The 25,890-nt window shown below is 25.8% G+C and overlaps 1 protein-coding gene across 3 annotated transcripts; it reads right to left on the reverse strand.

The window, feature by feature from the left end:
* Positions 1 to 1,266: 1,266 nt before the first annotated feature.
* On the reverse strand, positions 1,267 to 24,672 carry LOC145849185 (ADP-ribosylation factor-binding protein GGA1-like). Of its 3 annotated transcripts, none has more exons than XM_082954292.1 (15): positions 24,626 to 24,672; positions 23,734 to 23,815; positions 19,985 to 20,159; positions 19,537 to 19,660; positions 16,251 to 16,396; positions 13,794 to 13,964; positions 13,479 to 13,644; positions 13,167 to 13,265; positions 12,308 to 12,501; positions 11,114 to 11,190; positions 7,763 to 7,944; positions 6,535 to 6,711; positions 4,422 to 4,594; positions 3,877 to 3,987; positions 1,267 to 1,734 (listed from the first exon to the last, which is right to left on the reverse strand). In XM_082954292.1, exons 1-15 carry the CDS (start codon positions 24,654 to 24,656, stop codon positions 1,618 to 1,620), a joined length of 2,025 nt encoding a protein of 674 aa, XP_082810418.1. In that variant the 5' UTR covers positions 24,657 to 24,672; the 3' UTR covers positions 1,267 to 1,617. The 3 variants fall into 3 exon arrangements, with proteins under 3 accessions (XP_082810418.1, XP_082810419.1, XP_082810420.1); XM_082954293.1 differs by having other exon boundaries at positions 24,576 to 24,672; XM_082954294.1 differs by lacking the exons at positions 3,877 to 3,987; positions 4,422 to 4,594.
* Positions 24,673 to 25,890: the final 1,218 nt, after the last annotated feature.

A 25,890-nucleotide genomic window follows, 5' to 3' on the forward strand; every position in this document is an offset into this window, starting at 1 on the left:
CAGAAATTCTACTTTACTTACAAAAAAAAGTCACAACCAATTCAAACTTGAACCGTGATCACTCCTCATGGGTACGTTAATATATCTTTTTCTCACTTTACAAATTATAGTTTATTTTTATGGATCAAATTAGTATAGCTTTACAAGAATAATTTTGGGTCCGAATTTATTTCTTTGGCGCTTTTCTTATAAAGTTAAAAGCCTACATTGAAATACTTTTGATGTAATTAGTTTTAAAATGTTTACTATCAAATCAATGTTAGAAAAGAATTCTATAAGTAGTGGACAAAAAGTTCCCATAACCATTTCCTTCAAAGTATATTTTGTCAATTGTGTATTTAAGAGTTTTTGTTTGTTAATAATGCCTAGTTAACGAAACAATACGCGTTATTATAAACTCAAGTGTAAAACTGTACTTTGTAAGACAATGCTAAAACAGAGTTTTCAATTATACTTGCAATAAGTTACTATCAACATAACCATAAAATTAGCATCAAAACACTCTCAATTTTGTTTATATCATACTTCTAAACTTATATTTGAAAATTCTTTCAATTTATTTGCTAAGTTAAAATATTAACTAAAAATTTCGTCGAAGACAGGATTATGCGGTCAGGCAGGCCAGCAGGCCGTATGCGGTCTACCCCTATTGTATAACAATGCCGTAATTAAAATGAGAGTTAGTAAATCAGATTTTTTTAAATTTCATCTGAAAATCAGCAATAAAAAATTACAGGTTAGGGCCCGTTCGCTGGGTCTGGGCCATCAAACAAAATATCTGGCGCGTGACAAAATTTTTAGCTTGAAAACACTTGAATACAAAAAACTTATATCGAGCTTAATATACTTTAACTTACGTTGCGTACCAACAGTACTTTATTAAACAAATATTTCAACACAACTCTGCATTAAAATATTTTAAAATAGTATTGTACAATGTTCAAAAATGTGCAGTCCGTGGACGTCCACCAAAATATGTTTTCTTTTACATGTCCGACCCGAAAAAGGCGGTAAATATGTGCTGTAGACTAAAAAAGTTTCTCACTCATAGTGTAAGTAATAAACGAATAAAAGAATGAATTCAAAGCGTAACCATAAAATTTATTAAATTAACTGGATCCGGGATCCGTATTTTTAGGTTACTATTCTAAGCTTAACGACAAGCAGAAGCTTGTAACCTCATAAACTACTACATCATCAGAAAAATACAACAAGTGAAATAATAAAGTTTAGTTAGGCGCAAATAAATAATAATCAAACTGAACATTTAACATGTATAAGTTAATACAACATTGTCTACGGAATATTATGCTTTAAAGTTAGTAGCTTTATCGAGAGTAAAAAAATATTGGAATTGCACAAACTAAAAAAAACAATGACGCTGAATAAATATGGATTTTATAAAAAATGTTCATATATTAAAAATTTAATTTTTCTAACACAAAACTTTAGACAGTATAAAAGCTTCATTAATGTTTTTTCAATTTAAGATTAGTTAAAAAATATATATATTTCGTTCATTGTAAAATTTAACTAAGAAAAAAAAAAACAAGTTACGCAAAGAAACAAACTCGAAAATCAACTTTTGTTTCACTGTAAATGGACATAAATTAAGTGTTAAAGCTTTCCCCATAGTTCAATTGGAGGAAACCCTGATATTGTACCGGAGTATGTACTTTTATCAATTTCATTTTCAATTTTATACTCTAATTTGTATCGTAGTTTTACTTCTTTCTGTAAAATAACATATATTCTGTAAAATAATGCAAACTGTTAATTGTTAAATAAATTAAAATTTACTAAGGTCGTTTTAAGTTACACACAGAAATACTAGAGTTTTAACACAGGATTAAGTATTACTAGAGTAGCTTATAATAAAAAACAATATAGAGCATTTAAACAGGTTTATAAATACTTCTTCAAACTTTTTTTAAAAACCTTAAGTTACGATAATTAAACTATATTTATGTATAATTTATTTAAATTAAGTTGAACTATGCCGTCTCATAAAAATGAATTCAAATAATGAACAAGTTATGTTTATTTATATATCTCAACTGCAGGCAACAATATATAATCAAATAAAACAATACTCTCTTTATACTAATTAATACTAAATTAACGTAATTTTTTAGATACTTCAACTATTAAAATTTTGTATAGGAACTTTTATTGATTTTAAAAGTTTCAATTCACACTTAGTTTATTTTTTTAATACGTTAAGTCAAAACTAAGTATACAAATTAAGTTTAGTTTAGTGTTTTTGAGAGCTTTTATATTTACAAAAAACAGATACTTTAAAACAGATCCATTTTTTTTTCATTTTAAATTGTAATTAAGGATGAATAATGAACTAAAATAAATAACTTTTTAAATTAGTTTTGATAATTATGTAGTTTATATTTCAATTCTTTTCCACTAAAATATTTCATTCATTCAGTTAATTTTTGTTTTAGGACGACAAAATTGAAACTTACAAACCAAAATAATAAGACGAGTCATTTTTATTTTCTAAGAATACTAAGATCAAAAATACAATAAGTCAGAAAAAAAAACTGTTGACATATTAAGACGTTTTGACGAACAAACACAATATTATACTATTACTGTAAATCAGTACTTCCCAAAGTAGGTCATATAGCACTTTTGAGAACCATTACAGAATTTTAGAGGCCATAACCAGCAAAAGAGCATAGTTTGAAACTTACACTAGATATTCTAGAGTTGATGGTGGAGAGGAAAAAAAAATCCTAGGCATATTTAAGGGTAATTTTTTGAGAATTTTTATCGTAGGGGCCACAGCTTTTTTTCTTTAAAGGGGGCCTTATGAAAAAAAGTTTGTGAAACCTTGCTGTTGATTATTTTTATAAAAATTTTTTTTTAATTATCAGTCGGTTTAATTGTGAATTAAACACAATATTCCGGTAAACTAAACAATACGTGCACACAATTTAAATAAATCATTGAAAAACAAATATTGAAAGAACAATAATAAAATTTAAAGCTAATTTACGCAAAACATAACAATACTATATATTTTTTTATACAGTTTAAATACGTTTCTTTATTTCGTTTGTCTGTATTTCTAACTTAACAATTTAATTGAAAATTGTTACAATTTCCGTGGTCATAAATGTAAAAGTGACATTACTTTGTATGCAGATGCTTATGCTTAACATTTGAAAATTAAATATTCAAAATTTCAAGCTAAACGTTTAATAAAGGTCCTAGCGAACGAGTTCGCAAGAGTAACTGATAAAATCAAATTTTAATAGTACTCTTTCTTTATTGATCATGTTTCCGAGTGTCAAACAAGTTATAAACTTCAACGGAGCTATGCAAATCCAAAAGATACTCATTTTGGATTATTTTTTGGATACTCATCTTGTATCATTTGGATTTGCTACTCCGTTGAAGTTGTTAACTTGATTGACACTCAGAAACATATGTCAATTCAATAAAGAAAGAGTACTATTAAAATTTGATTTTACTATTATGAAAATTTGAAAACTAAGTTATAGAAAACGAATATGAAGAACATTTTTAATTTAAAGATATAGCAGGGTAAAGTTATAGAAACAGTTTTACAACAATTTGAAAAACATTAAATTTATTAAAACTAACGACCTTTTCTGTGTTATAAATAGACTTTATTTTAAACTTGGCATTCAAAGATACTAACTTTGAAACACAAGTAGTAGAAAATAACTTGTCATATTTTATTAAGATTATCAAGTTTTGATTGGTTTGAACGATTAAATGTACTTTTATTAAAAAATATATAGATAGTGATTTTATAAAAGTAGTTGATGTGTGTACTTATACTATGAGTAGTACAAGTTATAAGTATAGATTAAGCAAAAGCAAAACACTAACATTTGATGTATTTGCAATAATAATAACTTGTGTAATAGGTGGGGTCGACTGGATAGGATTGTAAGCTTTAAGGGATGTTGATGAAGGTGCTTGTAATTTAACTCGCATTATCTGTTTGATGATTTATTTTTGATGCGTGATCTCATATAGGTGTTTGTGATTGTTTCAAACAAGTAACAAATAAATTTATATAAGCACTAAACATAAAATTTAAAGTATTTGTAAAATTCTGTTTGTTTAAAAACCTTTAGAACTTAATAATCTTGAACTTTATATTTTGATATGTGATCAAAATCTATTTAGCAAAAATAACTTGAAACTAGCTAGAGTTCATATCAAATTTCGAACTAGTGTTAGTAGGTGTCAACAATTTATAATAGCTTTAAATTTGATTTTTCAATATATAATCTGTGAACTGTAAAAACCTATAACGAACTAAAAAATAAGTATGTACTTGAGAGCTAATACTCAAAGTCACAAGTCTAAAACTTTTAACTTGTTTTTGTTATTTTTACTAACGTTTATTTTTCAACTAATAAAAAAACCTTTGGGACAGCAACTTGGAAATTAACATTTTCAACATTACAAGCTTTAGTGTTTATAATGGACAGAACGCACACAAGTGTATCAGTTCGTCCACTAGAGGCATGGTTGCAAGAAAAGTGCAACAAAACTCGAATATTGTCTGTGTCATGAACGGTGATAGGAGGATAATTACCTGTTGTAACTTGTGTTGATTACTTTCAGTTGTAGATTATTCAAACCAAACATAGATTAAGTTGTAAATGTTCTAAATTTAAAAACATAGCAAAACATTTAGGTAGTAATAAGGAAATATTGTAAAGAATTGCAAATTTTAAACTATCAACAATTTTATGTAAATATTAAAAATATCAGGATATACAACTCTACCACAAAGATGACTATCATACTTAAGAGAAAGGTTTAAAATTTACTTCAAAAATTATTACTGTAGTATTGACATGTAATTTTTCTAAACTATGTTCTTGGAACTAAGTGATTAATAGTAAAATAAAAAATTACTTAAACTGATCATTACAATTTATTTTTTATCAAGTCAAAAATCATTCGATTTGAAACTAGTATAATATTTTAGACCACAACAATAACAAATATAAAAAATAACTATAAAAAGAATAGTTTAAAAACTTCACTTCTATCTCTTAATCTTTACAAAAATTAGCATTTTGTAAATAGTAGAACATAACTAAAATACTGATAGAAATTATTTAACTTAAAACAAAGTTTGAATTGCAGGTTTAAAGTTAAATTATGTAAGATTAACTATGCTCAAGGCTAATTTTACATAATTATTAATCAATATTAATTAGTTTGGCTCTTAAGGAACTATTTTAGTTTATTCTGAAATTATTCTGAAATTCAATGAAAAACTTACTTTTCAGACAAGTGCAGTTCTCAAATTATGGTCAATATTTTAGTTAAGTTAGTTAGTGTTTATAAATAATAATACACCAACAATTTTAACATTTAGTTAATTATAAAAATAAAGTTAAAGACATTTAAACATGTTTTAATTATTTTTATTATTGTTACATTAGTCGAACTAGTTTCTTATCGCGTTAATTTCTTATACTTTTTATTTAATGCTCAACGCCGGACCTAAGCACCAAAACCTAGGCCACTTAAATTAAAAGTCACAAAAAAATCAAAATGTTTACTTTATAGCGAATTACACAATACCTAAGGTTTTTCGAAGTATTTTTACAGAATTTCTGATTTTCTTCTTTTTTTTGAAAATAAAAGGTTTTTTTGTCTATTTTTAGTATTAATTTAACGAAAAATTGTCTTAAAAACTAAAATAATACTGAAAAGGTACTGTAATGCTGCTTTAAGGTGTTTTATATTAGATAAAGTTCTAAATTATACAGTAAAAAAATAACTTATGATATATTTTTCGTATCTCATTTAAACTTTATTCATTTACATGTAAAATTGCAGGTTTTTTTAGTATTTTTTGTTCATATTTCTAGATTTGTTTCACTTTTAATTTGTCAAATTTCAGGTTCTCAAGGTTTTTTGGCAACCCTCATAAGTTAAAACTTAGAGCTATATACAAAATACATCAAACTTATGAATAAAAAAAAAAAACATGTCTACTAAAAAGCGTACTTTCATAGTAGAATAATAAAGCACAACTAAATTAGTGAGAATATACTTGAATCAGTGAGATTTCATTAACGACAACTTGCATGTTACTCTGCATAGCTTTGTTTTTTATTATGATTTTAACTTTCATTCTATTTTCTAGTTCTGTTCAACTTATTTTAATTTTAGTATTACTGTAGTATTTACGTTTATTGTTGTACTTAAGACATTCTTTTTAATTTTACTATTGACGTGCTTTTTAAAAACTTTAATATAATTTTATTAAGTTAAAACATAAAAACTGTTAAGTTTTAGCAACCTTGTTTTGGACATATGTTAATACTTTTTTAGTTTAATTTCAAGCTTGCAGTTTTATGTAGGAAGTTAATTATTGTAATAACATCTGCTTGCAACAAAACTTTTCATACTTTGTTACAAAAACACATATTCTATTTGAATTTTATCTTGATTGAAATAATGTTTAAATAATAAGTATAATATGAAAATTCATGTAAAATAAAACTCATCAACTTGGTTTAATATCCCCTAACGCCACAACAACGTCATTGAGGGAGGCTGGTGGGATGATTTGTTCTTGTGACATAACAGCAGAATTGTTTTTCATCGTTGATAATGTCATCATGTGCATAGTTGATGCTGATGTCATCCATGACATGTCATCAGATTGTTGCGTAACATCACGATTTCCTATAGTAAAGTATTTAAAACAATTTAATATAAAGATGATAGTGGTTTTTCAAGTTATAAATTTGATATTTTCTAACGAAAGTAGTCTCGTTCACATACAATATATAAGTTCCGACTAAAAAATGCGGTTGTTTAATTGTAGCATAATTAAAATTGTTTCTAATCTCAACAAAAATAATAATAAGTCGAAAAATGAGACTGCAACTGCAAAGTGCCACTCGCTCAGCGATCTTAAACTACGCGGAAAGATTTAAAATTATACCCAGCAATCTTCAAACTGTCATTTTCAAGCCGCGCTCGGCTTTTAATAGTGTTACACTACAGTAAACAATTCTTCTTTTTTCTAAGTCTCTCGGCGAACAAGTATCTAATACTCACATTATCTTTCAAGATTTTTAAAATCTAATTACGTTATTTTTTGTTTTTTTCCAAATCCTAACAATTAAATTAATTAAACCCTTTAAAGGAAAAAAAAAGTTATGGCCCTCTTTTAACAAGATTACTCAAAAATTTTACCATTAAAAAAATCTAAGAACTTTTTGTTTTTGCTCTTCATCATCAACTCCAGAACATTTATAGTAAGTTTCAAACAATGGTCTTGTGGCTCCCCCTGTTACAGCTTATGGCCTCCTAAATTTCTGAAATTTTCAAATAATATCTAGTATAAGATCAAAACTACCCTTAAAAAACGCCTAAGACCTATTTTTGCTCTTCATATACTCAAGAACATCTAGCGTAAGTTTCAAATAGTGGCCCCTTTGCAGCGTATGGCCCACTTTGGGGAACCCTACTCTAGCTCAACAAATAAAGTTCAATAAAGTTGTAAAAGTTAAAAAAAAGATTTGTATGAACCACCAAACACAGAACTGTATCACCTTTTACTTAGGAGATTAAGTATATTTTGATAAATATATAATGAATTATTTACATAATGGCGATGCATATTGTCAGTTACAATGTTATACTTTGATCCAAAATTACAGTATTGAATGTATCAAGACATACATTATTTAACTTCCTATACCTTAAAACAAATTAAACAGAATAAAACCTTCAGGAGACAAAAGCGAAGTTAGACCAGTCGCGGGTTGCATATTTAGTGGCAAAGTAGCAACATCTGAAGATGATAGTTCTCCCTGTATTAGCTGTTTTGTAGTTTCTTGTTGTTTTCTTTCTTTTTCAACTTGATTGCTCATTTGCAACTCCTTTAATGTTGGTTTTAGTGTCGGCTGTCTGAAAATCAAAAGGCTGCTAGTCTAAACAAAAAAATTCTTGAAATAAGTTAAAATTTAATGAGTACTTTGAAAAGTAACGACCTTAAAATATATTTTTATTCAAGTATTTAGATTTAGAGGTTGAAAATTTAAAAGTATGTCAATTTTAATTATTAAAATGTTTAATGTCATGCATTAAATTATATAAAATGTTTAGAAAAAACTTCTGTACTCACTAGATTTAAGACTTTGAGTTAGATATAATTTGTTTAGTTTATAGGGTAACATGAAATTTCAAATACAACAATTCAATATTAATATTCAAATTAAGACAATTATACGTTATAACTAAATCAAATCAAAATACAACAATTCAAACTTCGATATTTTAAATTACGACAATTTGGTTACACTTTCTTAATTTCTGCCATTTAAAACCACAACAAATCAAATTTTAAACTAAACTAGAACTTATACTAGTTGCAATATTAAAAAATAAACTTTAAGATGTAAAATTAATGTACAGTTGTTTGTACTTTTTTTCAGTGACTTTTGTTAGTTTTTATTAAATGGATTAAATGGAAGAAAAATAGTATTTAAAATTATATACTAGTTTTAATAAGTTTACAAAAGGTACGTTTTAATATTTATATTGATATTTTTCGTCCTTGGTTACATTTTTAATCAAAAACTATTTTATGACATTTAATTTTACGATTGATTTAAATTTAATTTACAAAAAATATAAAGTATAAAATTTTAAATATAGTCTAGTTAGTGACATTCCAACTTTAAATAATTCTATATTTAGTGAGTTTATATTTTTTAATTTACATTAATTCTGACAAATGCAACTTTAACGTTTTAAGTTATGAAGATTCAATTTTCAACAGTTGAAATTACGACAGTTTAAACATCCATACATATTCATTTTAGTTTATTATACTGTCAAGCTTTACTCAGGGTTGCCACTCGTTTTTTCAATTTTTTTTCCAGGTTTTCAAAATTTCTTCCAGGTTTTTAAAAGTACACATTTTTGGGTCTATTTGTAGTTTTAAGTTAATTTCTATTTAAGAAACTGTGTTAAATAGTATAAAAATATTGTAAAGATACTGTAAAGTTACTTTAAATGTGTTTTTTAATAAAAAAATTTTTGATGGTGACGAAAATCTTAATTATATGATAGATTTTTGTGTCAAATCAAAATTTTACAACTGAAAATGTTAAACTATTAAAAATTCTAGGTTTTTCCAGGTTTTTCGATAAAAAATTTTCAAATTCCAGGTTTTTCCAGGTTATTTTAGCCTAAATTGTCAAATTCCAGGTTTCCAGGTAAAGTGGCAACCCTGTCTACTTAAAATAACACGGGACTTAATGATGTACCTTTAAAAAACTAATTTCTAATAATTTCTAAAATCATAATGAGTTAAAAGATTTTTGAAATATTATAACTAAGCTTCAGTTGTAACTTAAATTGTCATAACTTGAAGAAAGCTGTAATTTGAAATGACAAAATTCGAATAACAGAATTTTTATTATTGTGAACTGATTAGTGGGAACCTGAGCTGTCGGAATTTTTTGTCGTTCAACATGTTAATATTATATTGTATCAATTTATCTAAAACTTGAAACTGTTCTTAATAACCAAATAAGATAAAATGCACAACCAAACAAACAAAACTTTCTTTATAGAAGTTACAACATTAATTTAATTGATGATACTTTTTTTTACTACAATACTAAACAGTTAAAAATAGTTAAATGGTAAGTCAATATACAATACAGGGCTCGTGCGCAAAATTTTTTTGAAATTTATCCTGACTTTTCTCAATTTAGACCTGGTTAGACTAGAATTTTCCGAAAAAGCGCAATATTTTTCTATTGATTGCGATTTGGCTGTCAGGTGGTGTTAATTAGTAAGACCGAAAAAAATAAATTGGTAATTAACTAGTAATGGGGAAATATCTAGAAAATAGGAGCAATTTTCTTAAACTTCTGCACAGGGGGCGCTTATAAAAATAAGTTTGGGAAACCCTGTTCTAACCTTTGTTGGTCAGCGCCAATTTGGTCTAATAACCAGATGAAACGACAGAACCTATTAGATTAGTTGTAGTTGCATAGCTTACATTGACAGAAATTTCTAGATTTTTTATTTATTTTTTAATTATTTAAAAAGATATGGTCCCAGAAAAATATCATAAAAGTTCAAGTTTTCGGAACTTGAATTGTTTTGCACTCATTTTAAGATACTTCCCTCTCATAGAAATATATTTCAGATATTCTGGGATTTGCAAGCGTTTGTAGTGAAATTTTGCCTTCAAAAACCAAATGCTTGTTATAAAAAAGATCACAATTTAATAATCTACTCAAAAAAATGCTGAAATTTTTAAGTAAATAATTTAGTCCGACTCAGGGTTGCTAAATGTTTTTGGCAGATACATCTCCAGGTTTTCAAAACTTTTTTCCAGGTTTTTAAAATCACACTTTTAGGGTCTGTTTTTAGTTAAAAACTAAGTTTAAGGTGAAAAACCGTGTTAAATAGTAAAACGACTTTGAAAATATATTCTTAAGCTTCTTTAAATGTGTTTTCAAATAAAATAAAAAGTTTTGATGATGACAAAATATTTTTGTTCATACGATAGATTTTTGTGTCTAATCTAAATTTTACTATAAACATGTAAAATTTTTCAAAAATCCAGGTTTTTCAAGGTTTTTTAGTCATTTTGTTCAAAATTCTAGGTTTTTTGGAAACCCTGCTGACTTAGCATGACGCTCACGAACCCTGATAATGCCACAGAGGGTCTTGGTATTAAAAAACTAACATCGGGTATTTTATCATACTCTTAAGTAAAAACTGAACATTATTTTTTGTAGAACAAAAGAATATTTAAGTTTAGAAATGTTGACAGTTTTATGATAAGTTTCGTGTAAAAATATTTTAGTAGCTGTTCTTTATTACATCGTATATTTTTCATTAAAACAAAAAAATGTCATAAAATGTTTATTTTTTCTAAAATTTAAAGCTAACAACTTTGTTTTTTTTTTAAATTATTCAGAATTTATGTATTATATGTTATAAGCAAGTTATACTAAATTTTTGCAAAAAACAAACTTTAATTATATTAAACTAAAAACAATTCTGCTATTTTCTTAATAAAAAAATATTAATATTTTCAAAACAAACTAACGATAAAAGTCTAGCTGGCTTGCGTCCAAGACTCATTTCAATCAAACCTGAACTTAGCTCATCGATGTCCGAAAGTAACTATTGAACAAAAAATATTTAAACCTTAAATAAATTCAAGTAAAAATTATTATGTGATAAAATTTTAACAAATATATTGAAAAAAAAAGTTATCTACAAAAATTTTATAATAACATTATGCAGATGAATGAAGCTTTAGATAGTAATTTAAATACTGCTAATTTATATCCAGTTAATATAGAACTTTTTATTCTGTTTTTGATTAGTATAATATATTTATAATTTTAAAATTTCTGAACATAATAATAAATACTAATTAAGTCCTAAATAAAAATTTGTAAAGCTGTTTTAATAGTTTGACCACTTTTAAGCAAAATTATTTAAAATTAAACAAGAGGAAAAAATAAAATGCATAGAAAAAAAAAAGTTTTCTTATCAAGTATAGATAACACTAGCAATAATTTTTTTTTGGATAATACAAACAATTACTTAGTAAATTGTTTTGGTTGCTAAAAAAATAGTTTATTTTCTACTCTAAATGAAATTTGTTAACTGTATATGTTTGTGATGGTAGCAAGATCTATCACCTATACTTTTATCAACATTAGTGTATTTTGTTTACATATTATGTTGGGATAAAGTTATAGCATTGCAATGTGTTTGAAACATATTGTGCTTTGTGATTTAGTTTATATATAACTGTTTAAACAAATACTACTACCTTTATTCTGTAATGTTAAGCAACACATTAAAGTAGGGCTGCAAAACTTTTTCAGTCGTCGGGCAAGATTTACTATAAACAACTTTCGCGGGCCGAACTTATTAAAAGAAGTACTTTCAAGCCGCATAGTTTTGAAAATTTATGCTTAAAATTTTATATTTAAACTATAAGAAAAAAATTTAATGAATCAATCGTTATATAAGCATTCTTTAATGAAAATTCTAATACACTACATAACCTAACTCTTTTTATAACAATTTTCTATTTAATTAGTTTTTCATAAGTTGTTTTCGAGCTAACAATATATCGCGGGCCAGAGACTTTGCTTAACGGACTGGATCAGGACCGCAGACAGTTCGATGCTCACCAGTTAAATTGTACATAAAAGGCTATTCATACTATTCAGAATTTTAAGTTAAAGACTTAAAGTATTCATTTAATCTAAAAAAAACTAACAGATGTTGGTTCTTCAATTTTTTCAGATACATTTTTTGATGAAGTCATAAAATCCATATTTTTTTCATTGTGCAATGGATTGATCAGAGCTTCGTTTTTTTGAGAAAAAAGAGGTGGCGAACTTTCGATGTTGGGGAGAGTTGGAATTTTAGGAACAATATTCATATTTAGAAGCAACTCTTCGTCTGTTTGAGCTGTTTGAAAGTTTAACTAAGCAACCATTAGGTAAAACCAAAAAACTAAATCTGAAAATTTTTAAAATTACCATAAAAATTACTAAAAGTAATTACTTAGTACCTATAACTTACATTTCAGATATAATATTTAGTATCTAAGATAAAAATAAGTTCATAGATTTAACCTTTTTTGAGATTAAATTTATCATTAAGATAGTTTAAGTTATGCACAAACTTTCTTAGAATAGTAGGGGTAAACCTTCATCGAGTATAATATAGTCGATTAATATAAACGTATAAAGATTACGAAAAAGATTATATTTGACACTTTATAATTTTTCAATTAAGTTTTTTTAAAGTTTTACAAAAAGTTTATGCTATAAGCTTTTAAGACCTTAAAACTTATACTAAAATCTGAATTTTCTATCAATTAACTTAAGTTTTACTTGTCGTATACAAAAATTAAGCTAGAAAGGTACTTTATTGTTTTACTATAAAAAAGCTATCTTTTAAAACCTGTTTTATATACACCTTATACTTAAAAATAAAAGTGATTAAACTATTGAAAAACCATATCTATTTAGAGCTGACAAATAAAAAACAATTTAAATTTTATTAGCTGGTTGATAAAATCAGCGTAGCAAGTATCATTAAAATAAGGATGTATCCGAATTGCAACCAACATTGATAAAAATGGTTGTTAGTACTCGTGGAAGCTTGTTGTTCTATGTCTCTTTCCTGCATTGAAAATGATTGCATGTCTGTCAGTAGGTCCTGTATTCCTAGTTTTTAAAAGATTAATAATAATAAAAAATAATGTTAGTCAAAAACCTAACTTAAAATATAAAGTCAACAGCGTACTAAGACTGAAACAAAACATATTCTCATTTTAATCAACAATCATCTTAGGTTAAAAAGTGTTATTAGTAGAAGCAGTAAGTATCAAATGAACTACTGGAAAATTTAGTTAAAATATATCAAAATTGTATCCTCACCTTCACTATTTTTGTTTTTTACGAGAATTTCTTCAAAATTATTCATCACTTTTGATAAGTCGTCATTAGCCTTTAGTATTTCCATTAATGCTTGTTCGTTGTCTTCTGTATCTGATGCAAGTCTAAACAAAGAAGGTCGCAATTTTTGACAACTGTCGAACAACTCCTAATAAAAAAAAGACTTTAATGTTTTACGTATTAAATCAAATTGTTACTAGTTTTGTCTACGTTTTTGTTGCAGTTTTTATTTACACTAAATTATTTACGTTATTATCAATTAAACACGTTTAAACGTAAATGAATATTATATTTAACCTTCATCGTTTGTATATCATCTTGTGATTTATCTTCGCTGTACACCTCTAACATCTCAGTTAGCAACTTAACATTATTTGAAGCTTCTTCTAACAATTCATTTCTTCTCTTCATCTTTTCTAACTTTAAATTTTCAGCTTCCACAATACTTTGTATCAAAATGTTTGCCGCCTATTATAAATACTTCAAGGTCAAACAAAACTGTTTTTATTGATAGTTTATATTCTTCTTTTAAGCCCATAGGGGGGTAAGCCATGTTTTTTATATGTTGATCTTATTTTATAGAGTTTTTTCCAAGCTTCAAGATGCTTTTTATTGTTTTAAAAAATTAAAATTATTTTTTGAGATATGACTAGTCAAAGTCAGGCCGCATAATAGGTTCCCTATGGGAAGGGAAAACAAAAACAGCGAAAAAAGACCATTTTATTTAAAATTTATCTCCTCCGACATTTTCAAGCAATCTTCTTCAAACTTTCACAGTCTAATCTTTTATACAATACCAAAAAAAAGTTACTTGGGACTTTTAAAAAATTTTTGTAAAAATAATTTTTTTGAAAAAAAACACCTTTTTTTTTGTGATAATTTTTTTTTTTTTAATAACTAAAATTTATAAGTAACGTTAGTTTCTCTTAATATAAGGAACGTTTCCTGAAAATTTGAAGAAGATTGCTTGAAAAATAAATGAGGTTAGATTGAATTTTTAAAATCCCGAGAAAATTGACCCCAAAAAATTTGCGGTTTATACGTTTGCATCGGAAACTTAATATAAAAAATAAAATATCTCAAAAGTTAAATGATACTTTTGAATTCTATAAAAACTGGGTTGTAGTTTGTACTTTCAGTTTTCATATAAAAGCCAAAGTTAATTTTTGTAAAAAAAAAAGTGTTTTACCCCCCCATGGTCTTAACTAAACACACACCATGTATCATTATGAGTTGATACACAAGCGAAAAAAAGTTAAGTGAAGAAAAAAAATCTTAAGATAACTAATTAATTACTTTTTATATAATAAACTTAAATATAGTTTTACAACAAAACTAGTGAACTGATTTTTTAAAACAACTTCAAAAACCTTTCAACTATCAAGAACTTTTCTTTAAAATATCACAAGCCTGAGTTAGTAGCAACATCTCAATGCCAGACGAAAGCAGCATGTAACAAAAAGGTAAAAAGCCTAATTCATCTTTCATTTAATAAAGTGTTTTTTATAACAACATAAAGCCTAATTCATCTTTCAATGAACATTTCCTTAACAATCCTAGTTGTACTGAGAAATCAATGGATAGCAGCATCAAATTTCTTCTAGAGAGAGAAAAAATAAAACTTTTAGTTCTAGAATTGTTGTTCATTAGAACTCGCAAGCCGAAAATTTGTAAACAAGAAGATATGTACAACTTGAAAACTGTACAAATAGCGTGTTTTTAGTGTTCTTAAATTTGTCGGATTTTGTAAATTTTTACTTTTTTGTTTTCTTTTTAATTCAGTTACAATAAAAGTTTCTAAAATGTTACATGTTTCCACTTTGTCAACATAATTTTCAATAAAATCTTAAACCAGTAAAAAAATACTTAATCTAATTTCAAAACTTTATACAGACTATTACTTTTAACAACATATGACGTAATTATTCGAAAAAAAACTTATACATGACATTATTTAATTTATCAATTTTAGTGTATAACTTTTTTTTTCGATTGAGTGCTAATCGAAATTGATAAATGAACTTTCCGAACTTTCAAAATGAGCAGTTCATACACAATTTTTCTATAAAAACTAATATGTGAAAACTTGTTATGTAAATGGATTGCAAGATAAATTTTACATTTAATAACTTTTTTTAGTATTTTTAGTTACATAAGAAACTTATTGAGATAAATTGTTTTGATTCTAAAATTTTAAAACTGCTTTGAATTAATTATGCTTTACAAATTATCCTAGTAACTCAGATAAAAATCTGCAAACTAATAAACAAGGGTAAACGTTTTTGAACCTACCTATTTAGAACTAAAAAGATGAAAATTTAAATTTAAGCTAGATTAAACAACAAAAGTTAGTGATAATTTTAAATGAAAATCTAAATAAGTTTGTATAAAAACAAATCCATAGAGAGTCTAAAATATTTTTACAAAAATTAACATTGGCTTATATATGAAAGCTTGAAGTATAAACTACGAGCCAGTTTTTATAAAACTTAAACATGTTATTTAAGGGCATAAGGGGCGTACCTTGTTTATTAGAAGTGAAACTTATTTTTTACAGTTTTATTTGACATATTAGATATTTTTAACTGCTATAAAAATTCAAATTAATTTAATTATTAATCTTTATAGAAATTTAAGTCATTTTTAAGTTATTCTATTGTTTAAAAATAAGTAATAATAAAAGTATTGTAAAATACTTAGAGTTTTTTTTTTAACTTAATTAAATGCAATTTTTCTGATAAAAAAATTAGTTACTTGTAAATCCTCTGGATTTTTGCTTTTGAGTAGTTTGCTTAACTGACGTTTCTTTTCTGCATCTTTAAACAAGTCATCCTGATTACGAGGTGGAGGTACATGCATTATTAGAGAGTGGTCAAATGGAGGATCAATTGTGATTATTCCTGTTATAAATATATAACTAATTATGAACGTAAAAATTTTAATCTTATTTATAAATCATTTTATAAACTAGTACAGTACTTATTCATTTATGTAGACATGTTGGGCAAAACTTTTTCTGTAATCATGTCTGAAAACATGATTTTTCCAGATAACTACAAAAATCTTTACTTTTCATAAAATAAAAAAACTGCTGTATATTATGCAATGCATAATAAAAGCTCAGTTCCTCCCTTTCTGCTTTAAACTTTTTAAAGCTTTCAAAATGTCGTATAAAGTTGACCTGACTATGTTAAACTGCTCCATAATAAAATACTTTGGCACATTGTTTTTTACCATTTCACAAACTTCTAGTTTATTTTCAATTATTAGTGCAAATCGTTTTTTTTTTTTTTTGATGTTTTGTCTATCTCTAATATCTGGTATGTTGAGTGTGTCAAACTTATATAACATATGAAGAAATAAAAAAAATTGTCTTGCACCTCATCTTAAACAAAAAGTGTTTGAATTGACAACCTTTATAATGTAGTTTGAATTTAAAATCGAACATAATAGAACTGTCATACATTATTTTTCTAACAAAAGTTAAAATTTAATCAACTATCCAAAAAACTTAAAAAGTCTAAACAAAAAACTTAAAGCTATATTTTAAATAAAATTGCTATTTTTTTAGACTGACTTACTTTACATACAAAGGTTTTTGATAACTATACTAGTTGTAAACAAAATTTGAAATTATGCTTTAGTTGTATTATTACTTCATTATAATAAACTAACGGCAAATTTTATAAAATCACTTGAAATTTTCTTGCAGCATGAAACTTAAATACTTGTTCCACAGAAAAATGTTTGTGTTTAATACTGAAAATTTTTTGAATTATCTTCTAGACTAAAACTGTCCGCATAAGTGAATAAGCACTGTACTTGTAACGCTCAATGATAGTCAGAAATGGTTAAGGATTATAAACTTCTAAGTTTAGATTTTTTAATATTCTGGAAAATGTACACTCCTTTAAGCTTTAATATACAAATTATTGTATAAATAAATAAATTTCGTAGTAAAAGGAGTAGTATTTTTTATAATTCGTATAAAATTGTCTTTGACTTTTGATTGAGCGTAGTTACTTAAAAAGCATTGTGCTGTGCTGTACGTTGGATTTTAGAAATATTTAGTTAAAAAGCAATTCTACTTTCACGTAACCAGTATTTATTTTGGCCACCATTAAGTTTAGATGTTTGCGCCATCAATAATAAATTATTAACTTCACCAAACAACCAACAACAACAGCATCCAAGATAACCTAAACCGGTCGTAGGTTGTATCAGATGCTGTTGTTGTTGGTCGTGTGATGAAGTTCATTATTTATTATATCTTAAAGTAACTTATGTTCAAAGTCATTTAATATACAAAGAAAATCAAGATTCAATCAAACTTCAATTGTGGTCATTCAAGTTCAATATCATAAGAGTTACCAGCCAAACCTTTTTACTTTGGAATGGTTTTGAACTAATCTGTCTAAGAACTGATTCTAAGTGAAGCGTTTTGTCGTGAGATTATTTTAAAATTAGTGGCTACTCGGAAACAGAAAAAACTGTTAGTCAATTCTTAACTCTAATTTAGAGTTTTAAAGTGTGCAGTATAGCCACTTTAAGGAGTTAATCAGTAAGGCGGCTAAAAATAGCAAATTGGTTATTAACTAGTAGAGGGGCCATATCTAATAAATAGACATAACTTTTTTCAAATTTTTACCAAGGGGTCGTTTATGAAACCCTGCTCTAAATTGTAATACACTTTTTACTTAGTTGATTTAGTCATACCTTACACTAAGAAGTTACTTATAGTTCTTGCACTTCACCCTAAAAATTGAAAAATATATAAAAATTAACTAAAATAAATATATGATCTAACGCAAAAACCTTACTTAAGTATTGAGTTAAGAAAGCCTAAGAACCTTTTTTAGAAGCAACAAAGCAATTAGTTCTTGCAGTGCATCTATTACCACACTAACGCAACCACAGCAGGTATAGCTTGAGGGCATAGTTTCCGATTTTTTTAAATAAAAATAACATTGGATCTTATATAAAAGCTTGAAGTACAAACTAAAAGCCAGTTTTAATAGGATAAAAAAAATATTTTTAACTTTTGAGATATTGTAATTTTTATAAAAAATTTCCGATACAAACGTATGGAACACAAATTTTTTGGGGTCTATTTTCTAGGAAATTTTAAAAATCATTAAAAATCTGCCATCTCCTTCATTTTTTTAGCTAGAGACCTCAAACTTTCAGGAAATGTTTCTTTTATAGATTAAAATACTTCGAATGTTGCAATTTTTAAAATATTACAAAACAAAAATTTTAAATAAAAACACCAAAAAAATCAGTGTTTTTTTTTATAAAAATTTTATTTTTCAAAATCAAAAAAAATCCTGCATTCAACCTTTTGAAAATTTAATAATAATCTTTCTGTAAAAATTTTATAAAGATTGCTCAAAAAATGAAAGAGGAGATAGACTTTTAGTGAAATTGTCTTTTTTTGCGTTTTTGGTTTGTGCCTTCCATTGGGAACCTATTGAGGTCACCGACTTTGATAGCTCATATCTTAAAAAGTACTTTGAATTTTTTTAAGCGGTTAAAAATTTCTGACAGCTCAGATAAAACTCTATAAAATAAAACAACTTGTAAAAACATAACATTATATGTATGAAATTCAACAATTGGGATATGTTTCAGTTTTACCTTTTCAGGTGGCATCACATTTATAGAAAAAACAGGCTAACTAAAGCTGTATGAGATACATATGCATCTAATGTTTTTCAAAAAATACACTACACTTTAGGAATATGTAGCATAAACTGTAAATAAATGAATGATGACCCTAATAAGAGGCTAATACAGCCAATGATATGATCACAACTTAACATATTGACTAATAGTAATTTCCATCTTGTATTTGCATTTTATAATGGCTGAGAAATAATATGGATAGGTTAATCATAAAATATGATAGCTTTTTCCTCTTTTAATATTAGAAAAAAAAAAGATACAAAAATACTATTTGTTACAAGTCATGTAAATAATTGTATCATCTTTTGGTAACAGAATAATACACATTTTTCAATACAACAAGTTTACTACTCACCTTGTTTTTTTAGCATTTGGTAAGCATCTCTTATCTTATTTTGCTTAACAAAATGACAACTCCATGTATACAACATAGATATGACTTTTTTTTTCACTCTGTCAGTAGACTGTTTTCCTAAATACTGTTAATTCATTAATTTTTTGTTTTAAATAAATTAAAAGCTGAGTAAATTTTTTATTCAGTTTTATATTTAAAATGGTATACATAAATGGTATATTTTATATCACTTTTAATTATTCTGCGTATAATACAGTATATCACACAAAAAACATAAAGCAAAACTTTAAATACTCATAAAACACTTTCTAAATATATCTTTAAAACACTTTTACAACTTAATACCTTAAATAATTCTTCTGAATATACCATAAAACTAGTAAATTAAAATAAAGCTGTCACAAATATAAATGATGTCTTTTAGTTATAAACACAAATTGAAATTAACCTTTGGAGAAACAACTTTAATCAGCTCATTTAAAAATCTGTACTTTCCTAACTCTCGTTCAAAAGGTTCACCACAGTACTTAACACAAGCAACTAAGCATGTTAAACTTTTTAATGACTCTTGTTCTTGTGGGGATTGTATTTTATGAGCCAGCAGTCGTGTGCTTGTCACTGCTCTGTTGTTATACAGCTAAATAATATCCACAGCATAACTTTTAGTGATACCATAAACTATTTTTAAAAACATTATTCAAACAAATTAAATATTACCTAGTTTTAAAGGGTAACTTTCATTATCATATCAAAATGAAATTAATAGTTTAAAAAAATACTAATTACTAGTTATAAAATTTGATAAGGTGAAAACAGTGCTGAACAACATTTTAGTTTGTTTTAAACAGCAACATGACACTTACCTCACAACAACAAAACTTTGTCTTTTAGTTACATGAAAATTCAATTTTTTTCAAATTTTCTAAGGGCGACCAGAAAAATAAATATATGTTCAAAAAAAAATAAAAAGTGGTTATGTTCATCTAACAAATAAGATTATGACAGTATATGAAATTATTATAATACATATACAACAAATAATTATAACAAATTTAAACAGTACTCTTTCTTTATTAAACTAACAAATGTTTCTATGTATTGACAAGTTAAAACACTTCAACGCAGCTATAAAAATAGAAGAAATACTCAATTTAAGAAATTAGTAATCATAACTTCAGTTTAAGAAATTTCAGTTAAATTTTGAATAGTTATATAAAAAATAGTTTTCAAAATTATTAACAATTACTTTATGTAAATTTTTTTTTGGGCGTATCTTGAAAAGTATTTAAAGTTTTGCAAAAATAAAGTTTGTAGGTAATTATTTATTAGACTTCAATACACTTTTTTTTTAATTTGTATTACTTAAGTTTTCAAACTCTAAAATATAAATATATTACACTAAACAACAAGCATTACTTGATATATTATCACAAAATTTCCAGCACTAGGAAAAAAAATTAAAAATCGAGGGAAATCAAGCAATGTTAATGATTTTATCAGTTTTAATCAGAAATTTTAAACAGCTAAAATTCTGAATTTTTTTAAATCTATACAATTTAAGAGAAACCTAAATAAGTGGAAACCTTGATTAGTTAGTTTTCATAAAAATAAAAACTAATCTTCTTTTAATAATTTTTAAATATCATTCAAGGGCATGGGGAGGTAAATACTCTTTTTTGGTTTTTGATTTTTTTTTATATAGTTTTTACAAAGCTACAAGATGCTTTTTACAGATTTTAAAAATTCAAAATAATTTTTGAGATATAGCCGTTTTAAAGTCGGAGGGAACAATAGGATCCTTATAGGAGGGGCAAACTATAACAGCAAGTAACTAGAAATCACTAAAAATCTATCTCCTCCTACGTTTTTTGAGATAACTGCCTCAAATTTTCAGGAAAGGTTCCTTGCAATATTTAAAAACTTCTGTCAGAACAGAATTAAAAAAAAAAAAAAAATTATAACAAAAAAACTAGAATAAAACTGTTTTTTTTTGTTTATTTTATATATAAAGTTTTTATATTTTATTTTTTTTTTAATTCCTTTCGACAGAATCCCATAAGGAATCTATTGTTGCCTCCGACTTTGACCGGCTATATTTCAAAAATTATTTTGAATTTTTTTAAATCTGTAAAAACCATTTTTTAGCTTAGGAAAAACTATATAAAATAAGATCAAAAACCAAAAAAGGATGTTTACCCCCCCCCTATGCCCTTAAATATTGTATAGTTTATGTTATTTTTTATGTATGACATAAAAACTTAATAAATTATGAACTTTACCACACAACCAACTACTACAGCATCCTACTTGTTTTGTGCTTTTAGGACTAATCAGGCAGGCATAGTTCTGGGAAACTGCTTTTGAGATCTACTCAAGCACTTTTAACCGCATAAATGCAATGAAGCTAACTTTTGTGGGTTAATTCAAAAAAAAGTTTTTATAAGGACAAAACCGGTCATAGGTTGTCTTGGTTGCTGTTGTTGATAGATGTGAGGTGAAGATCATTAATTTTTCTGATGATACTAAACGTCTCAACTTTGTTGATGGGGGCCAAAATAAATAATATCAAAACTCAAAATATTTATACCTTTATGTCTAAGTTATAAAAGTTTGTTAAAAAACTATAGAAAAACACTGTGTAAACTCTTAAAAACACACTTAGAAAGAGATCTTTCATTTATTAAACATGTTCCATTAGCTGAAAAATACAATGATAATTAAGAAATACAGTTTTTTAATTAGTTATGTAAAGGGCATAGGGGAGTTTAAACATCCTTTTTTTTTTGAAATTTGATCTTATTTTATATAGTTTTTTTTAAGCTACAAAATGCTTTTTACAGATTTTAAAAATTCAAAATAAATTTTTGAGATATATCCGGTCAAAGTTGGAGGCAACAATAGATTTCTTATGGATGGCCCAAACTAAAACAGCAAATAACTAGAAATCACTAAAAATCTATCTCCTCCTACGTTTTTTGAGATAACTACCTCAAATTTTCAGAAAAAGTTCCTTGCAATATTTAAAAAATTCTGTAGGAACAGAATTTTAAAGAAGTAAAAATTTTATATAAAAAATAAACAAAAAAAGTTTTATTTTAGTTTTTTTGTTATAAAATTTTTATTTTTTTCAAATTCTGTTCCGACAAAATTTTTTAAATATTGCAAGGAACCTTTCCTGAAAATTTGAGGCAGTTATCTCAAAAAAAGTAGGAGGATATAGATTTTTAGTGATTTCTAGTTACTTGCTGTTTTAGTTTGCCCCTCCCATAAGGATCCTATTGTTGCCTCCGACTTTGAACGGCTATATCTCAAAAATTATTGTGAATTTTTAAAATCTGTAAAAAGCATCTTGTAGCTTTGTAAAAACTATATAAAAAATATCAAAAACCAAAAAAGGGTGTTTACCTCCCCCCTATTCCCTTAAACAACGATTAAAACTCAAGTCTAATAAAGTAATTATTTTAAATTTAATATATTTAATAACAGACTAAAATTGAAGACTTATATATACTATATAGATATAATGGAATTAGATTTATTTAAGTCATTTTTCATTGAGTCCACTTACAGATCTTTTGAATTGTTTATTACAATCAGTGACATTCAAAAAAAAAAATTGTACAACTGTTTCATATATCAGGGTTGCCCAATTTTTTGAGAAATTTCTTCCAGGTTATCTGAATTTCTTTCAGGTTTTTGAAAGTACACGTTTTAAGGTATATTTTTTGTTTAAAATTAAGTTGAAGGTAAAAAACTGTCTTGAATAGTATAATAACATTAAAAAGATACTTTAAGCTACTTTAAACGTGTTTTTTAATAAAAAAAAACACTGATGAACACAAAAACTTTTTATCTGTATTATAGATTTTTTGAGTCAATCTTGACTCAAGACTTGTAAAAATTGTTTAAAATTCCAGCATGTTTTAGCCTAAATTGTCAAATTTAGTAGTAAATTAAAAATATAATTGAATATGTCTTAAAATTTACATTTGGAATTTATTTTTTCAGATTCGAATTTCATTCCTTGTTAAAGATAAAAAAGTTTTTGTTATAAATTAATAATAAAATATCACAAGCTGTCTGATTCTTCTCTAACAAAGGCAGACTAACAGCTAACAATTCATCATATATATCAGTATTTTTTAGCCTTAGTTTGTTGTGAGCAAATATTACATCAATTTAAAATATTTAACATACCCAATTGGATCTAACTTGAGCTTCCCAATAAATTTATCAATATATTCATCAGAATTGTCGTCAATTGGGCTAGTAGCTTTATCTGTTTCAATTATTTAATCTTAGGTATGCATATAAATTAGAAAAACAACTTTGTACTCATTCAGGTAAAAGTAAACAGTTCACAAATTAAACTCGTAACTTAAAGAAATAAATATACAAAAATCAAAAACTACTTGCTAGTAGTTTACTAATGAAAATCTAACAAAACAATTTTGTTGGAATTTACAGTAATAACAACAATTTGCACAGTACTTTTTGTTTAACTCACACACGTTTTTCTGTGTAAAACAATAAACACAGTTAAATGGAGAACAAAAAAAATTATACTTATTTAACTTTTCATTATATTTATAACTATATACATCATTACTTATTTAACTACTTAAACAATTATGAAAAATATTTTTTAAGTACAATTAGTTATTAATATACTATAATTGTGACTTATAATTAATAAATACACATATTCATCTTCTTTATTTTCTATTCTTTTTCAGAACTCCCGGGAACTGTTCTAATTTTTTAACACAGAGAAAAGTGCATTAATTAAAAAAAAATTACTATGAACTTATTGTTAATATAATGTCAATTTACTTAAGAAACTAGTAAATAATTATCACATTAGTGGTTTATAACCAATTAAACTAAGCATTATAAGTAAGAACTCATTAACAAGTTTTTTAACTTTTTCTAATTCAGTCTTGAAAACTTAAAAAAAATATATCAAAAAACTAATAATTAGCAAATACTTTATTATTTTATATTACCTACATAAAAAAAAATAAATACAAGTAATTTACTTGATAGTAAATTAGTAGTAAAAATGTTCATTAGGTTAAACTTAACATACTTATCAAAGACTCTAACGAATCATCTGACATTTCATTAGTAGCTTTAAAAACCTAGAAAAATATCATAAAACTAATATTAAAATTGATTTGCTAACTTCACAAACAATTTAAGTTATTAAAGCAAAGGAGTAAAGATACAATTTAAATATATAAAGCAATTCTTACTTTTTTACAAATAATTTTTAGTTGGGATTTTTAGAACTATTTAGTAATATTTATTGTATTAATTATTACTTAATCATTTAGTACTGGAATCAAAAATACCAAATCATATAATACAAAAAAAACATGTAAAGGTACTAAAAAACAAATCAAATTTTATAAAACTATTTGTTCATGTTATAACGTTTGTTATCATATCCAAATTTGTTTTTTTATAACTGTAGAGTCCTCTAATGAAACTTGGTACTATTTAAAACTTTAAAAAAATAAAAATATAGTATTGTGATTTTCATGATGGGCTACCGTTCACACTAGTGTGCAAAAAATTCTTTTTAGTCTGCATTGAAAATAAGGTAAGGTAAAAATAATTTTTTTTATGATATTTGTTTTGTCTTTTACTTTGATAACAATCAATATTTTTAAATAGTCTAGTGCAGTGCTTCTGAAATGGGGTTCCGCGGAACCCTAGGGTTCCGCGACGCCTCTCAGGGGTTCCGCAAAGCCTTTCGAAATTTAAAAAAGAACATTTATTTAACTAAACATTTTATGTAAAATTAAAATAAGGGGTTCCGCGGAAAAGCTGGACTTTGGAAAGCGTTCCGCCACTAGTAAAAGGTTCAGAAGCACTGGTCTAGTCCACTCATAGTTTATTTTTTAGGATGCTATGTGCAAAGCTTTTAAAAAGGTTAAATACCACTGAGCTGTCTTAGCAAATTTATTTAAGTTTGAAACCTTTAACTGAGGGTTTACTAAAGGAAGAGACTTTTGCTACCAAGGGCAATAACTAGTAAGAGAACAATAAAGTAAATGAGTAATAAATTAGTAAGGGGTAAATATATAATACAGTGGGAAGAGGGAGCAATTATCTTTTAAGTTTATGCAAAAGAGGTGATTATAAAACGAGTTTGGGACAAACAGCTCTAACTGTTTTGCTTGTAAAATAATAAGCTACATGTTAATACACTTTGTTATAAACTAAACAAATTTCATTACAAATAGTTGTATACAGTGATTTTCCTGAGGAGTAAGCACTTCTTGTTGAATTTTGGCTGTGTTCAAATTGCTTACACAAGAGGAAGATAAATTTGAAATGTATATATGA

The sequence above is a fragment of the Thalia democratica genome, chromosome 1 (genome assembly GCF_965202585.1).
Source record: "Thalia democratica chromosome 1, ktThaDemo2.hap1.1, whole genome shotgun sequence".
In the NCBI taxonomy this organism is placed as follows: domain Eukaryota; kingdom Metazoa; phylum Chordata; class Thaliacea; order Salpida; family Salpidae; genus Thalia; species Thalia democratica.